Source organism: Cottoperca gobio, chromosome 22 (assembly GCF_900634415.1).
Source record: "Cottoperca gobio chromosome 22, fCotGob3.1, whole genome shotgun sequence".
In the NCBI taxonomy this organism is placed as follows: Eukaryota; Metazoa; Chordata; class Actinopteri; order Perciformes; family Bovichtidae; genus Cottoperca; species Cottoperca gobio.
The window spans coordinates 14207626-14225536 of NC_041376.1; the positions used below are offsets into that span (position 1 = coordinate 14207626).

At 39.3% G+C, this 17911-nt stretch overlaps 1 protein-coding gene across 4 annotated transcripts in view; it reads left to right on the forward strand.

Moving 5' to 3' along the window:
* Nucleotides 1–3874: 3874 nt before the first annotated feature.
* Nucleotides 3875–17911, forward strand: part of ralgapa2 (Ral GTPase activating protein catalytic subunit alpha 2) — a 91110-nt gene continuing 77073 nt past the window's right edge. For all 4 annotated transcript variants that reach the window (XM_029460122.1, XM_029460125.1, XM_029460124.1 and 1 more), the window contains exon 1: nucleotides 3875–4120. In XM_029460122.1, coding sequence (XP_029315982.1) covers nucleotides 4015–4120 — 106 coding nt within the window. In that variant the 5' untranslated portion in view covers nucleotides 3875–4014. The remainder of the gene's footprint in view (nucleotides 4121–17911) is intronic.

Here is a 17911-nt window from a genome sequence, read left to right on the forward strand (position 1 = left end):
GCCACCATTTGGTCATGATGAGGCCTTCATTTCTCTGCCAGCCTCTGGCAATTGGCCATTCTAGGCCTGTATGAAAAAGAATAAATTATGCTAGTTATCCCATTTTGAAATAAATGATCTCATTCAAAAATAATGTCACAGTTGGCACCGTAATTGTCTAATTCGGCACTGAACTATCTTTGAGAAAGCAGCGTATGGGCTCTACAGCAGACTATAAAGTTGAATTGTCGCAGCCTATGGTATATCATTTCAGAAATGAGCTGGACCCGAAAATACTTCCAGGTGCAGGATTAGAGAGGGGAGAAAAAAAAAATCCAGTCCCATTGTTATTGTTGATAGATTATCGTAGGTCCATGCCATTTTAGATAATGAGCAATAACCTGCACTTCAAGAACAGGGGAGGTTTGCCAAGAAGGAATGGTGATTACAATCAATTAAGACGGGTGACAAAGCACTAACAATAACCCTGTGTGTGTGGGTGTGTGTGACCTTGTGTTTTATTCACACATCCTTCCAAACTACCCTGTTTTGTGTAATCAACATCTGTTGTGACAGGCAACCTCCTCCTTTCTCAGAATGGCCCACTTCAGATAATGAGTGTCATACCAAACTGCAGGGCAAAGGCTGATTTTAACTCCTCTTTTTACTCCTCCTCTTTGGCCTCTACTCTCACTACCCTCTGTTCGCTCTCCTATCACTCAAGACATCCATTGTGCAGAACCTTGAAAAAGAGAGACAAACACTCTCACAACATTGTTGATGCTCACTATGTAGGGGTGGTGGATGACATAAAATACAGTCTTGTCTTCTTTATTAAGCGTATAACATTCTTTACAGTCGACTCCTAAACACTGACATTCTTCTCGAGGGTTTTATTTTACTTTCAGAGTTGAGTTATTTGAACAAAACCTACTCCTCTATGAGACTTTTCTTACATTTTATTATAGTTTCTCCCTAAAAAATGTAAAAAATTATAATAATTAATTCATTTTCTCAGCTTTTTTTACAATGACTTCCCTATATTTGCAGGCCTTACATGTGCATGTTTTTTTTCTTCATAAAAATAAACAGAAACTCAATGATATGTGTAGCCTGTCTTGGTATCTTTATTTGCCTCATGATACCAATGGTTTAGGCGCCATCTCCTGGTAAATTTGGTCATCCCAGAATCTCACGGTGAGACTCACTTGAGGGTTTTGTGAGTACAATACATAGAAAATATATATTTTTTATTATATTATAAGACTTTATCTTATAATAGGATGGCTGAACAAAAACTGCAGTATTGCATAATGTGATATTTGATAGGGGGAACAGTCGCACAGTTACAAACACATGTTTATTTCTTTATACTAGAAGACTTTATCTAATACTAAGTCTGAAAAGATTTCCCAGTCACGAAGTTGAACTGTACAGTCTAAGCTCTGTCTTCAATGAGATGTGTCTAAAATGTGTAAATAAAATAATTTTCCCCAGCTTAGCCTCAAAATTAATTGCCTCCAAAATAAGACAGATAGGTTCAGACAAGCGAAAGTGTGAGATTGCACGGAGTGTCAGTTTGTTGGGGTTGATTAACGGATGCATCCAATTTCTTCAAACTTAAGATTCATCTCAGAACATAAACACTTTTTCACATTTCCAAGATGGAATTTGCTGTCTGCACAACCATGTAGAACAAATGATTTAGAAAATCCATTAAAGTCATGAGCACACTGAACTCTGTTCAATTTAGCATAACCCTAAGTTTACGTTGACTGCAGGGGAGCTCTGCTATTTAAAAGAAGCGCTTGTATTCTTATATTAATTCATCAAAACCTCCAGTTTAAAGTGTCAAGTGGCAGCGGCTTGAGTGAGCAGTGAAGCTGTTATACCTTTTTTCTCTTTGTAAGTGTCACCATAGCGGGGTATGAATATCAAAAACTACAGGTCTCTTTCATCTGAAGTTAGGTTCCTTGGTTCATTCATAAGTGCATTATAACAATTGGTGCATTTAGGCATGGATATAGTTGGAGACACGCAGTATTTTTAATACAGGCTTTGACTATAACTTGACATTGGTTCTGAGCTGAAGTTAACTACATTAATATATAGTGAAGAGAAAGACATGGATGTACATTTATACAGCATGAGAAATAACATAAACAAAGTGATCATTTTACATTTACAGAATGTTGTTTCAGATAGAGCGATAGATCTATACATCGATGTAGGAAGTATTCATATCCTTTTCTTACGTAAAAGTATTAATCCCACACTGTAAAAATACTCTGTTACAAGTAAAAGTATTGCATTGAAAATATTACCCAAGTACAAATATGTAACTAAGTGTAATCAGGAAAATGTATTAGAATTAAAAGTGAAAGTACTCAAATCAGAAAATGTCCCCTGTGACCGTTATAGTATTAGTATTATCGCAATAGATTATTTTTACTCATACATTTATACAATAGCAGGATTGTACTGTTGTAGTTCATTTTTAACTATTTTGTACAAAACTGCAACTAACGATTATTTTCATTATGGATTAATTGGCTGATTTATTTCTCCTATAATCGATTGTTTGACAAAGGTAACTAAACCTTTCAAATAAATGTGGAGTAAAAAGTATAACGTAGCAGGAGAAGAAAATATTCAAGAAAAGTACAAGTGCCTTCATTTTGTACTTGAGTAAATGTACTTAGTTACAATCCACCACTGCTATCAACACTGTTCCACTCTTGAAGTATGTAAAAGCATGATTATAATTAAATTTTAATGTACCTTTTCTTAAAGCCCTTGGAGAAGCTGGAAAAGTCTAGAGAGTAAATGATTAGTCGATTAATCGATTAGTAGTAGTTGATCGTTTTTTTAATGAAAAAGTGCCCTGAAAGATCACCGGTTCCAGCTCCTCAAATTAAAATATTAGATTTTTTTAATTTAAAGCAAACTAAAAAAGGTAAGTAACCTTTATTTATATAGCACTTTTCAAAAACATCAGTTCCAATGTGCGTCACAGTTAGTCATACAAATGCATAATAATACACAGCATGAAAACACATACAGGCCTGCAATTTGAAAAACGGAAACAGATTCTCAACAATAAAAGCAATATAACAAAACTAAACAGCATTGTAAGACAAATATAAGCAAAAGTCCAGCCTATGTAAGTGGGTTGTTAAACGATGTTTGGCTTTTTCACTGTTGGGTGGACAAAGCAAGCAGTTTGGATCTTAGTGTTTGGGAAATTCTGATGGATATTTCTTGTTTTGTTTTTCTGATATTTTATATAGAAAAAAATCTGTAGGTTACTCAATAATAAAAATGAATATTTAGTTGCAGAGTTATCCCAAACATACTAACTATCGTATCTAAAACATGTTGATTAAGAGTCACCTCTGCAAGTCTTTCTCTTCATAACCCCGCATTTACATGTTGTTGATCCTGGGGAATTGTGTTTAACTATTTCAAACACCAGAGGGCGTTTAGGAGCTATAATAACAACCAGTCTATATAAACATCTTCCTATCATCAAACCTCTATTGTACGAAAGAAAGTGCAATCGATAAGTCCCCCTTTAAGACTGAAGATGGGCGCCAGTCTTCAACCTAAAGTTTACTGCAGGACATTCAAGCTCGTCTTTCTCATTTTTGAGAGGCAATAGTGAGGCACCCGAACGAGACGAACCCCATCTCTTCACAATGCAATAGCTTGTCCTCAAACTAAAACATATAAGTAAAATAGGCCCATATTTAAAGGTGAAATGATTCCTTAAAATGCACAAAAACAAACCCACTGAAAGTGCAAGGTGCAACGGGTATAAACAAGGAGGCGTATTCATATAATGTGACCACTCCTCTGTCAGACTGCTCTTCCGTGTTTACACACCCACAAAAAAACAGGACACTAGCGGCCGTGGGACGAATGTTTACCGAGCAGGCATAGAGTGGTGGTGAGGAAAGTGACAGTCACACTGGAGGCTTGGTGTATGGTGAAACACAGGTGATTTCAGCTTCCACGGTTGCATTTTACAGCGGAATGTTCACTCGAAGGGGGCATGGAGACGTCAAGAAATCTACACAGAAAGTTCTGGACCCAAAGAAGGATGTACTGACCCGGCTCAAACACCTCCGGTCACTGTTAGGTGAGTGAAATGTCACTGTGCTGTTGATGCTGCATCGCCGAGGCTTAGCTAGTCGAGCTAGCTAGCTGGCATCAGCCGACAGCTAACGTCAAACAAGGCGTCAGGTTAGCTGGCTGGCTGTCACTGCGGTGACTAATGCAAGCTAGCTGACAGGTAATATCAACGTACACTAAAAACCACCTTCGCAATTGGAAGTGTTTGCCACTCGCCACACGTTTTCATTGATTTTTTTAACGTACTAATATCAGACAAGTCGCACTGTAATAAGGCATGGATGCTAGCTAATGTGAGCTAGCTCCCTTTGCAGCTAACTAGCCAGCCAGTGCTAACTGATGCTGCCTTGTCAGGGCATCAGTCGTCCAGAAGCTGATGCACACCACAACCTTTGTTGTCATTCAGTCCTATGTCACCCTGGCTGTTTTTAAAAACGTAAAAACGTAGTAATTGCAACTCTCTGACTCGACACATCACAAATCACCCTTTATATACCTTAGGCTGAAGTGATGATAGAGTTTTCCTCTAGCTGGTTGCCTGTTTGCGATGGTATCAATTTACTCTATCCTAGAGATATTGCATATGAACATTAGGACACATGGGGAAAAACAAACTGCTGAAGTCCTTTGTGTCTTTCATTGGACAAGGAAGTGCAGTAGGTTATACCAGTCATAAAACAGACTGTTGTGTGGCTGTTGTTCCAACCTGGTCTTCCTTCACTATGATAATGGAAAGAGACATGCACTTGCTCTGTTGTGTTGACTTGTGCTGCACTTCAGAGTTTTGTATTACACATAATGGAACCTATTTCCAATCCACTTTCATGGTTTCATTCATTGATCAATGGCCATGATGCTCTTAAGTCCATGTAGTGTATTATTTTTGCCTCTATGAGTCTAAATGCCAAATCCATTTAGCAAAACATGTTAGTAGAAGGCAGATAACATGCAAGTCAAACGGTTTATGTCCATTATGTTTTGCTGAACTGACTCTACATGGCTAAAAAACAAAGGTGTTTGAAACGCTATAGTATAACTGCAGTTGTATTTCTGGAAAGCAGATTTACATTCATTGCATCCACCTGAGTAGACCGTCATAGTATTGGGGACTGGAGCATATGTACATATATACTTCTGCTATTCTCATTGTATTGCAGATAAAACTGGGTCAGTGGGTACTTTGGAAAAGTGTGGAGAGGAAAAAAAAGTTGTCAAGTGGGAATTATGGAATATAGATTCATTATAAGTGCAACATACTGTATGTATGACGTGCTTTCTCTCCAATGTAGGTCACTTATGCTCAGGTACGGCTCTGTAACCGTAGAGTTGGTATGTCGTAAGGATGAATGTCTAGTTAATGCAGTTTAATATGTAGTCTAATAAATGCATCATATACTTGTGCTAACACAATAATGCAGTATAGCTATGTGAAATTAATATTTGGATAACTATTACAGCTATTTTCTATTGATATGTTTTGATATTGACTAAAATATTCAAAATAACATGATTTACACTTGAGATTTTCTTTTTTAAATGCAAAAAGTATATATATAATATGATTCCTAAACCTTTAAGATCTCAATGTGATGTATTTTGATAACATTTAACTTAAATTCATCAAGACATGAACAACAATGATAGCCCCATACTTACTTGATGGGCACTTTTAGGCAAAGCTTGAGAGTGAAGTCTGCAGTGGAAGGGAAGAATCACTCTGGGAATAAGGTACCTTTTTAGATGTTTAGGGTTAGATCCATTTGTTTTGACTGATGCTTGCTTGCACTAGACACGCATGCATCAGTCATAGTGGTATGTTTGCTGTTTTATTGATCCCTTGCACAGTGGCACAGCTGTGACAGCCAGTATCAAACTGTTGGAAGTTAACATGGTTAGATCTTTCTGCTATCAGAGCACAGCTTCAATGTCAAGACTAGTACAACTGAAGTAGAGGTCAATACCGAGCGCTGCATGTCCACTGTGTTTTTCTTTCCCTCATGTGCAGTTAAAGATAAGGCTGGTCTGTTTGCCCAGTAGCTGATAGAAGGGCCACCGTGTTGATGTCCCCCAACCTCCCTGATTTCACGTGCTGTCAGCTAAGGAAGGACTTCCTCCTGGTGCTGCTGCTTCCTGCGTGGACAGGAAACAGTGATGAGAGATGGAGTGCTGTGGCAGGACAGGGATCTGAGGAAATATAGCTGGCCTCATTTAAATGCTGACAGCGTTTAAAAAATAAATTCTACTATTCATTAAATTTGTAAGAGAAACATTTACCCTAGAATAAAAGTAAGGCTATCAGATTAATTCAATACAGTGTATGTAACATAAAACAAGGCTATCATACACTGATTGCAGAGAATTTGCTTTATATGTCAGCTGAAATTTAAAGTGTCCCACCAGTATTTGTGCAAAGGTTGAGTTATTATCAGTTTTTGACCTTGTCGTTAAGCCCTCAAACGTTAGTGTCCTTTTAGGCCATAAGATATATTCTTGTCAAATATTTAGAAGGTTGTGTCACATTGTCTCTTTGGCTTTGTAGAACCAAGACCAGAAATGTGTTGAACCAGCTTGTGGAAACTAGTCATAGTATCAATGGTATTGGAGTTGAAAGGACAATCTGTGGTCTGGGCTATTTTCAGAGTGGCCCTGTATTGGTTTTCTGCTCACTGAGCAGATCTGTGGGATAGAGTGTGAAAGCTGCTGCATGTTAATTTGCTGGTCATGCCTGGCTGGATTTGACTGAGGTTGATAATTACAGGAGCCCAGCAAACCACCTGATCATTCACTGCTTCTCTCAATGGAGACACAAACAATTATTCCTCCGAATGTTTCCTGTACAAAGTCGTTTTCAAGCTCAGTCCCACAACTCATTCTGCGTTTGTTATTGCATACAACTACCCCAATTCCTCCAAATATAAGCCTGAAGTGGTGGTCGAAATGCTAACTATAATGTAGGAAATCTCTCACTAATTTGATTGTACACAGGAGTGTTTATGTGGGGGAATACACATTGATTTGTCTTTTTGTTTACTTGCCCCCTCCACAAAGAGGTCAGAGTGCCAGGTCAGCAACTACTCCGTGCTGCAGGAGCTAGCAGTGATTCAGGATGCTTTACGGTCATGAGGGTTTGAGCATGTGCCCTCTGTTTGTAGGAAAAACAACTTCATTCCCTAATCAACTGAATAGAACCAGCTATATCCTAAGGAGGTGTTATTTGTTTCCTTTTGTTCTCTTCAACGTCTGTAAACAAGCTCGGCTTGGACCTGTTGGTGAACTGCATGGGAACAACAGTGCATGTGCACAAGTGTTGTTAGTGATAACAGTCGGCTGTGTTTGTTTGTGAGGGTAGGTGTGTGAGTTTGTAGCCAAAGACGAGGCTTTTTTTAAAGGAAGCTCTGCACTCATCTTTAGAAGAAATTAAATATAGTGTCATTACACCTTACCTTTCTCTATGTGCGTTCTCCAAGTGCTGCTGAGGTCAGGGTCAACTGAAAGCGCTGCTGGTATAAGAGGAAATCACAAGGTGAAGCATCTGAGGAAACAATGAGCACAACACTGGAAGGGCTCTCAACAAGGTCCTCTGTGTGGCTGAAGTAAAGGCTGAGATCACTCGACTTCTGATTCTCCCCTTTTGTAAAACACTCAGGTTGGACTTGTGAATAACTTAAGCCTCTTATCATCTTTTATCCCACACTATGTAGGCATGATGTCGACACTTTAAGTGCTATTACCACCAGTGTAAGCAATCACAAATGGATTTTATTAACTTTTTTGAGGCGTTTTCTATTTCCTTTCTAGGCTATCACACACTGAAGTTCCTGTGTTCTGCTTCATAATGAAAATACAGGGCTTATAACCCTTAGTGGATTAATGAAGCGTTTTGACACTGATTAGAACAATTAGACTATTTTATCTCAAAGTGAAAATAAATCGGTACAAATTGATTTCAAAACACCATTGGCCAAAATATAAGACAAACCTGATTATAACAGAATATTTGAAGCAGTATGAGACTTCCTTTCTTAAGTAGAGGCCAACAAGACATATCATTTAGGCATTTGTTAGTGACACTGTTAATAGCTATTAAGGCAAGATTGTCTGCTGTTGACGTTAAGCGACACTAGACCGCCATTAACAGATCTTTGTCTGGTGTTGCCTATTATGTTAACAGCTTCTGTCATTATCGTCCAGGCATTTAGCATCTTAGCTCACGAGGCTTGTACAGATGGCAAATGCTTGGGATGTGTTGTTGTTGAATGCTAACAACAACACTCTGAGGCTCAGTAACTAAAAACCTCAGCTACATATTTCAGCTTTTTAGAAAGACCAATGAAAGAACCCTCTATGAGAGACGTTATGGTGATAGATAGTGGAACAGAGGAGCCAGGCACCTCTCCCACTCTGCTGTGTATAACTAGACACTTGTCACAAAGCAGGTGCGTGCACAGACTAGTATGTTCACCAGCGGCTGTAGTTGAGAGCACTGTGGTATAGCTAGGGTAATTGCTAACATACATTTTGTTAAGTTTAAAAGTTGGTATGCAGTAAATCTATATTTGGACATTTCTTTTTCAATCAGATTAATAAACCTGTTTAGTGAACTGGTTGGGCTAGGTGTTAAGAATAAAAGGGGAACAATAACTCTATTATTCTTAAATTCAATTGCTTTTTTATTATTTCTCCTTTTAAGGTAGGATATGTAAAGCTTCCTCTACACTGGTTCCAGTGTCAAGATGAGCATTTGGCAGCACGAATAAGTCCTGTGCTGCAATCCATCGGCCATTTGAATTGCAAAACTACTATAAAACAGAGCAGTTAGCTATTGCACATACTTTTGTATTACTTATTTGTCTTGTGGAATCTTATGTTGTAAGATCCCACCAGTAAGCTGTGTGGATGGTGCCGTGCGTTCACATTACAATGATGGCTATTTGTCAAATCCGTAGCAGGTCTGGTTTGTTAACTGATTTTTGCAGGGATGTCACTTTGGGTTATGGTTTGCTTTGGTATTTATTTTTTAAAGCACCAGAGGGTGAATCATTTATCCTCAGTCTCTATCACAGAGGCTCCGTAATCATCTGGATCAAGCATGACATAAATACTTCAATCTATTTCAATGTCTTGTGTCCCTCCTCATTTGTACTTGACATATACAAATAATAATAAAATAATCTTTCTAGCTAACCACTATTTATAGAGGGGGTTCAGAGCTAGGTGTATTTTCCTACATGTTGTAACACATGACTTCTCAAAACATTTTGTTAACCTCTAGGGTGTTTTTATATTTCTAAACTGTACAGCAACCTTTGGAAAGATTTCTGTTTTCAATCTGCGGTTTTACTTTTATGTGTCTCAAAGCTTCCTTAAAACACACTTTTCAGATACGATATGATCACACGGTGTTGAATGAATGTCTTTTTTCTTTTATCTGCTGGCCTGCCGGAAAGCTAGAGATAGGAATACACCAGCACAGTGTTCTGTGGTGGATGATCTGTGCGACTTCACACGGCACATGAAAAACCAGTTTGTCTAGTTCCACTGTTTACCTGTCCTGCCTTTTTATAATAGCCAAACCTAGCCCAAGACCTGCAGTGTACTGTGACACTTTCAAAGGGGATTTATATTCTATCTTTCCTTTCTGAATGTCCAAGCTCCCTTTAATCTGCTATGGATTTCCAGGTTTAAAGCCAACAGAAAATAAACACTTAGCTTTGGCTTACAGTATGAGCAGATTGCCACAGTTGTTAGAGAGCAAAGTTAGTGCTGGTGAAATACTGGCTGAAATATCTACAAATACATTTGGACCGTAAAGAGTTTTCTTCTCTTCAGATAACACCTTTTGTCTTTCCTTAATGTGTTCCCTTCTGTGAGCCGCGCAGTGATTCCATTTGTCCTGTAAAAGTGAGGGATCAGTTGAAGTTACATGGCCATCACAAACAATACAAATGTTGCTTTCACATTTACTTTCAAGTGGATGAAAACGTGGACTTCCATGCTTGAAATGTTTTTGAGTCAATAATGTTGGTAAAAACTTACCGTAATTTAGTTCCTGAGAAACAGGAATTATCACTAGGCTATTACATACAGTAGGGCTGCCGTTTTGTCTTCTGTCTTCCCTTTATTTAGACTTCCACCTGTTTGCATTTTAGCACAAGTGAACAGACATCAAGTGCAAGATTCAAATATGGTATAACTTTTCATTTTAAAATGAAACCTAAGAATCATTTGTAATGTAGAGATCTTTTGCATACCTACAGCTTCCGTGTGACCTCACATCGTGGTGAATTGTGGCATATTTTTTTTTTTTACCTTTGCAGGAATGGAAGATTAATTAAAAAATTAAAAACCAAATAGTTCGGTGTCAATGTTTAAATTTTTCAATGACCAGAAGGACTCATTTCACAGTGAAACAAATGTAACCCCTGTGTTGATAAAGATAAGGATTTTAGTGCTACTTGAAGAGGAAGAGTGAAAGTCGTCAGTTCAGCAGATCTTCAGTGCTAAGCTGTCGAGATAAGCCACTCTAATGTGTGAGCTCAGACTGGGATAAGGTCAGGCTTTGCCAGTTCTACCATGACTCTTTCAAACTGTGCTCTGTGTAAACCCAAAGTCCCCAATCTGCTACACAGCTAGACGGGCTGCAAGTTGAGAGGCATTCATGGAGTGTTTGGCACAGTGGCATCATAATGAAATTATATGCAACATAAATGTTGTGATTGCAAGAAAGGCCCTTTTCATAACATTTATGAACCCTGGATCATAAACAATATGATGAAGCTGCTCTGCTGTAGCATTTATCCTGAGCTTCCCATTACTTCTTCATAGCCATTACAAGCCTGTTGACAGTTTAAATATGGTTGAGCTATTACAGACTGGCATACCTTATATGAATTACAGCCCATGCTGTGCCTCTGTCAACTCAGAGAGTGCTGCATGCTTTGCTCCATTGCTTCAGCCTGGCAGTGTGTTAATCATTCTCTGCATGCATTGCTCAGAGAGGATGATACATTGCATGGCCAGTTATTTATATTTTCTCCAGACTAGCTATGGTGCCTCGAAAGCGGCGAGACCACTACACTCTTACCTGGCAGTCAGTCATCTGCAAACTTAAAGCTTTATAAGCTGAACCCAGTGATGTTGATAGGTGCGTCTCTGACACATTCAATTCACAAAGGACACAGTAACCTCACCATCGCACCCTATTTATTCCCTGACAGTCAGAGGTGCAGGAGACTAAGTGCCCTTGCTGAAACATATTTGTGTCATTTTATTTCATCACCAGACCTTCAGAAGTACTACTATCTACTGTCGTAGTCCAGTTTCCTGTTTGTGATAAAAGTTTCACATCATTTCTGACTTTTTTGTAAATAAAGTTTTCAGATTGTATTTGTTTAATTTTAGGATACATTTTCAACATACATCAATGCAACCATTATTAACCATATAACATCAAACACTAGATTGACACTACAGTTTGTTAAAAATGTTTTAAGGACACGCTCAATTTCCCGGGGACCCTCAAATCGCATCACTGTAAACCAATCCATGGAAGATGAGTCTGTTGTCAATACTGATAGAGGAAACTAGGTGAATTGGCTCCAATCGACCCCCTGATAAGGAACATCAATTTGACCCAGAGAGTGCTCAATTATGATTGACATCTCCAGACTGGCACAGCTTGCAGCATATTTAACAGCATTAGAAGCAGCTGTGTGTTATCATGGCGTCAAATGAGACTCTACAGCCTGCTAACTATTGTAACAGTGTGAATCACATCATGTGATAGACTTGCACACCACAGCTGGTTTCAAAACAGATTTATGATTAAACTCCTTTTACTATGTCACTGTCACATGTCAATCTCCTCTCCCAGCCATTGGCCATAAAGCTGATCAGACTCATGTGTGTGTCTTCTCTGTGGCCAAAGAACGCACATATAATATACCTTTTAAATGACATAACATACAAGTATTGTATTTGAACTTGTTGTAGTTAAGGTAAAACATATAAGAATTTGGGGAAAGAATGTGGTTTAAAAAGATATAAACATGTGTTTAAGAATGCAAAGCAGATAAATGTGGCTTTTGTATCTTTCTTTCAGTAATAAAAGTTGAAATTATAAAATAAGAACTGTAATTGATGAAAATTATAATATTGGAACTGTATTAAAGTTAAATATCAAATGTTAAAGTACTGCGTCTGTCAGTGTGCCTTTTGCGGTCTCCCGCATGCATATCCCCAGATGATTGGCAAAAACAAAATCCCAAAAGAAAACGCCTCTCTAATCTTAGAAATGATCAAGCTCATGCAGTCTGTTTAAGTGGATCCTTCTTTGTTTGTAGAACACTATTTAGAGAGGGAAGCGCCATCTATGGTGCATCCATCAGCTTCCACATTAGCTACCACCCCCGTGTCTCTTCTACTATGTGTTGGCCCCCTCCAGGCATCCCTCTGTGCCTGAGCTCTTAAAGAGTCCTCTGTGTCTGATCTGAGTGCACTGCCAAAGAAACATATCACTCTTTTCTCTCTCCTCATCTCCTTTCTGGCAAGAATAAAGTGCACCTGCAGTATTAGCAAGCCGAGAGCTAATGCAAATGAGTGCATGTCTGATCAAAGGTTTGAGTAGTCTGCTTTTTAAGTATGACGTAGCATATTAATGATGGCGCTTCAGGTGGTATAAATGGCATACATTGTAAGTTGCCCAGGGGGTTAAATATGGTTTGACACAACCTTTGAACATTAAATGTGAGTACTTATTATTACACATGTTGTGTGCTGATTAAGTTTGAACAGGGAGCTGCGGGCAGAGTCGCTAGTTTGGTTTTGATTGTGTAAATATACTATAGGCTTCAGCTGACGAGATGACCTTCACCCGTTTGGCTAACAAGCCCTTTGTGTACACTGCTGTGTGCACTCTCTTAGTGCTCGCTGGGCAAACCCAGTTTAACATGAGTTCATTAAAACGGCAAGCAACAGAAAGAGACACTAATTATTCAGTTGAAGCTTAAAATGATGCTGGTTTGCCCACCAAATGAATAGTGTTCTTACCTTATGTGAAGTTGTTATGCACCCAAGGCATATAGGGTTATATAATAGGTGGGACTCAGTTCAATCCACCATTTCACCCTTTTCCCCAGAAGTCACGTGATGACATCTAAAATATCAGAATTCTGTTTATCCATCCAGAGGTTAGAAAATAATGTCATAATCTTTGCACTAATATTCTGGTGGGTTATTTGTTTTTCTCCGTAGAGATTTATTTTTGTAGAAATGAGTGCTTTTTTAATATCTGCTTCCATAGATCATTTTGAGAAGATGCTGTGTTTTTCTGCCCTTCAATATATTACATGTTGGCCCTCAGCTCTGGATGCACGCTATTATTTTCCAGATGGTCCTCTTACATGGGGTTGGAACATCTGCTCTTCCCTGACAGTTAACAGGAAACGTATCACAATGGAGAACAGTGTCAGCCAACCCAAACCTGCAATGGCTGCTCTGTTTGCCATGTGTTTATTAATTCCACTAGAGAAGATTGCAGGTCTCTGCATCATTACGTTATAACTGTCAGCAATTTCTAGGCCATTGTTGTATCATACAGTTTTTGGTTGCTTAACAATAAGGACTTAATTATCCCCTTGCAGAATAGTCCGTTTAGGTTTACTGTAATTTAGGCAATAGCTGAGTATTTACGTTCAGTCAATAGGAAGTAGAATTACTAGGAGAGCATTTGGGGCATCAGTCATGGTTTGCTTTGTTACTTAACTTGGCTGGGTCTTCTTAGCACCTCTCTATCCATTCTCGTATCCCTTTTATTAGTTCTTCAGCACTCTCCCTTCTACAAGAAGTGTTATTCTGTGTGAATCACATCACTGAGTGTTGGCATTAATGTTGCTTCCTCAAACAGGGGGGTTCTGAACACGAGCTATCAGCTCATTTAGCTGCAGTCACCAGTTTTTAAGACGCATGGTTTCCTCCCACCATAACAGCCTCTTGCAGGGGGGGGGGGGGGGTGTCAATTGAAGGACACAGTTATCTTGTTGGGCTTAGAGGATACGGTGTCATCCCCTGCATTCCCAGGGCCCGAAAAACAGGTTCTGTCTTTTTATGTCTGCAATGCTGTTACCTGAGAAGTCAGTGAAGCCCATTGAGTGAAGGGCCTCGCTGGATATTGAAGTTCACAATGCTGACAACCATTGTACAACGTTATCCTTTCAGCCAAACGTTTCCTTTTACAAAAAGTAAGTCTTGAACCACAGAGATAGTGGGGTTTAAGACTTAAGTATATATATAATTACTGGCACAGCATGCCATTACTAACAGACAGTTAATGCAGAATTATTCAAATCTTACTGGCTTTAATTTATTCACTTCTTTATAGTTGTCATTGCTTCCACATAACCCGTTACTAGTACACCCTCCTCAGGTGAATCCGAGGTAATAACCAAAGGGACCAATTTATTCACCCTGACAGTGCTAGTGTATTCATCATAATCTGGGGTTGAACTCGCACAAACCATTTCATTTTGATGGCAAGGATAAAGTATTTAATTATTGTTTTGATTTAATGCATTTTGGTTAATAATGTTTCGATGTTGTCTCTATCCACATTTAGTAAACGGATTGCTTTGCTCATGCATGAGGATTAATTCTCACCTTTTGACTTGTTGGCATAGTGTATGCAGCCTGGACAGGAAGCTGTCAATACAGATACTCCTTGAATTCTGTCTTTGTCTGAATGGTTCTATTGGGAGGCTGATCGGTGTCTTGCTTGCCCTTTCCAAGCCTTCCCCTTTCCGTTAGCTTCCATCTCAGATTCGTGCTTGCTTTACATTTCCCTTTCTCCCCTTAAGGCCTCTCCCTCCATCCGTCATGCTCCAGTGGCTGGTTAGGGGTCTTTGAGCAGATGGGTAGGAGTGAGTCTGAAGGCTGGAGAGCTCAGGATGATGCCTCTGTGACATGCAGCATGACATATGAAATTGACCCACCCCCATCAACTCCTCACGCATGTAGCAATATTCAAATTAGAGCTGCATAATTATTATACAGACTTCCTCTCTGTTATTTCTCTTTCTTTCATGCAAACAGGTACACCATTTGCACCAACCAGACCTGTTGGATATTAAGAAATTCAATTTGTTCATGGTTTAATTAGGCATGTTCAAATCTTGATTTATATTAGTAGTTGCATTATTTCCCTTGGCGAGAAATAGTACTGTAACACACAGGCCAAAGCAACTCTTTGTCTGTTGTCGGAGGGATTTTGCTGATTGTGAAAGTATTAAGCAAGTCCGCTGTAATTTGGCTTAAACTTGTTTTTATCTAAACGGCAGCCAAAACACTGACACGCATGATAAACATGCTAACGCTGTCTCGAACAACATCACACACACGCTGACCCTTGCACCCTCCAAATGTTCCTGTCATCTCCTCTCCTCTCCTCCTCTGTTTTCCAGAGCTGGCAGGCTAACCAGCATTCAGGAAACCCTCCCAACAGAATACAACGTGCTTAAACTGAACCATTTGATCGGCTAATATATTCATTGCAAAGAAAACACAAACACAAATTCTATGTGTACCCTTAAAGTGACATTTGGGCAATCTTCTTAGCCACATTTAGCAATTAAGTATTATTTTTTTGAAAGTATGTCTTTGAAAGGTGTTTGTGTGGGTAAGAGCTCTAGTTCATTCTTCACAGTTAACTGCACAGCTACTGACCCATGGGATTTTCAGGAAGGAGCAATGTTTTGGTACAGCAGAGCAGTTTATCATTCCAGCTAGTGAACACTAGCCAGCTGGGTTAGCTAATGCTTCCAGCTCAAAGATAAATACAAAGAAACCAATGCTTACAACATTGGGAAGAAACCAGTTATATTCAGTGTTTCTAAAACAAAACACCATAAACATGGTGCATATTTGTCTGGCAAGAACAAGTCAGACAAATATTAGCCACAGCAGTGGTGTTGCTTCACCACTGACGAGCAGACTTTGCCTACATCGACAGCCTCTGATGTTGGCTGTTGCAGCTCGTGCCAGAAGGGAGAATTGCTGTGTGCACTTTTTACTGGCTGTCAGACTAAGTCGATGCATGGACAATCATTTCTCCCACTGTTAAAGTTTTGCCTAAGTTTCCAAGTGTGTGTGTGTGTGTGTGTGTGTGTGTGTGAGGGTGTGCACTCGTGTGTGTCGGTGCTTGTGCGTTAAATGTGAATTGAGCAGATGTGATTAGCTTAATGCCAGGAGCAAGGATCATCTAAGGAAGTGTTGCCATCTTTGAGGGATGGAGTTCAAGCATTGGACTTGTTCTTCTGTGTACAAGACACAGAGATTTGTTTTGAATTGGTCGAGCATTGGTGGTAAGATTATATTGATTGCTTTTATTCACATCTGGATTCAACTCCTGGTTTCGTAATAGACCTCTTTACTTTCCATTAACCAGTCGACCACTTGGCCATGATGCCTTGCTGGTTTTTCCTTTGTCAAGGTGGTAAACTAATAGCAGTCAGGCCTTTGACTTGATCTCCCCATAATGCGTCTTCATTATCTTTGCTTTAATCTCAGGACAAAGATAAGTCATCTCAGTCTTTGTCACACACTACATAATTCCAGCACTCCCCACGAGCCTGACTGCTTCTGGGAGTCTTCCAGTTTACCATGTGTTAGAGCGAGAATCGCAACAGAAGGTGAACCTTAATTGCTGTTATTGTGCCAGGACTCCTCCTGGCCTATATTTGATTATTCAGACCAGGCCTATCTCATTACCACAGTTGTATAAGCATGGCAAATGATAGGGGTTCATTACATGGAGAATTTGGGATTTTGTCAGTGCCAATCTGTTTGTGACTGTACACATGTACCACCTATTTCCCTCTAACTGTTGCAGCCTGAGCTTGTGTGGCCATCAACATAACTCAGCCTGGCCTTGATCCAGACCAGCCCTCTCCATCTACCACACAACCACGTGAAATAATCCCCAAACTGAGATGAGAAACTAACATCCTATATTGTGACGGAAAACCTTTTTAGAAAACGTGTATTGACCCAGAGGTTTGAACACCAGCATATATTTACTGGGTTCATCTTCAGTCATGCTTTGGCTTCTGCTAAAAGTACAGAAAATCCTAGGAATGTAACACACTCTTTGTCAACAGTAATCAACATGTGGAGCAGCGTATAGGTCTGCAGCAGACAGTGGAATAATCTCAGTACAAGAGTTGAACATAAACTCAGTAGCACATTGATGCGACTTCCCGATCAAAAATGTTTGACTTTGTGCATTGAGATGCTTCTTGCTTCTCTTTCCACCTCAAGGAGTATACATTTAGGAGGAATCATTTATACTGTTTCACGTCATCAACAGAAAAGTGATGTTTTGGAAATATCTGCACTTATTCAGGGATTGTGAAATGATCAGTTTGGGAGGCAAAGTTGTTTCTCAACACCTCCAAAAAGCATGTCATCATTCCACTAATGATAACAGGTTACGCAGGATAAGGTAGTGAAGCAATTTGCCTTGATGTAGAACAGATGCACTCTGCAAAAGGGGAAGACAAGTGGAAAGTAGTGTGTGCAACAAAGATCTTAAACGGTGTCACTTTTAAATTAGGAGAGACAGCAAATCACGTAACTGCTTTAAATGAAAGAAATGCTCTCGGCAGGACTGCTCAGAAGCACTCTGCACTCTGTCTAAATAGGTTTGTTAAAGATTTGTAGTGGCTGTTTTGTTTAACTTTCTTCGCACTGACGAACCTTGACACATGGACACACGCAACTATCATGGCTTAGATCCTAGTACAGCTGA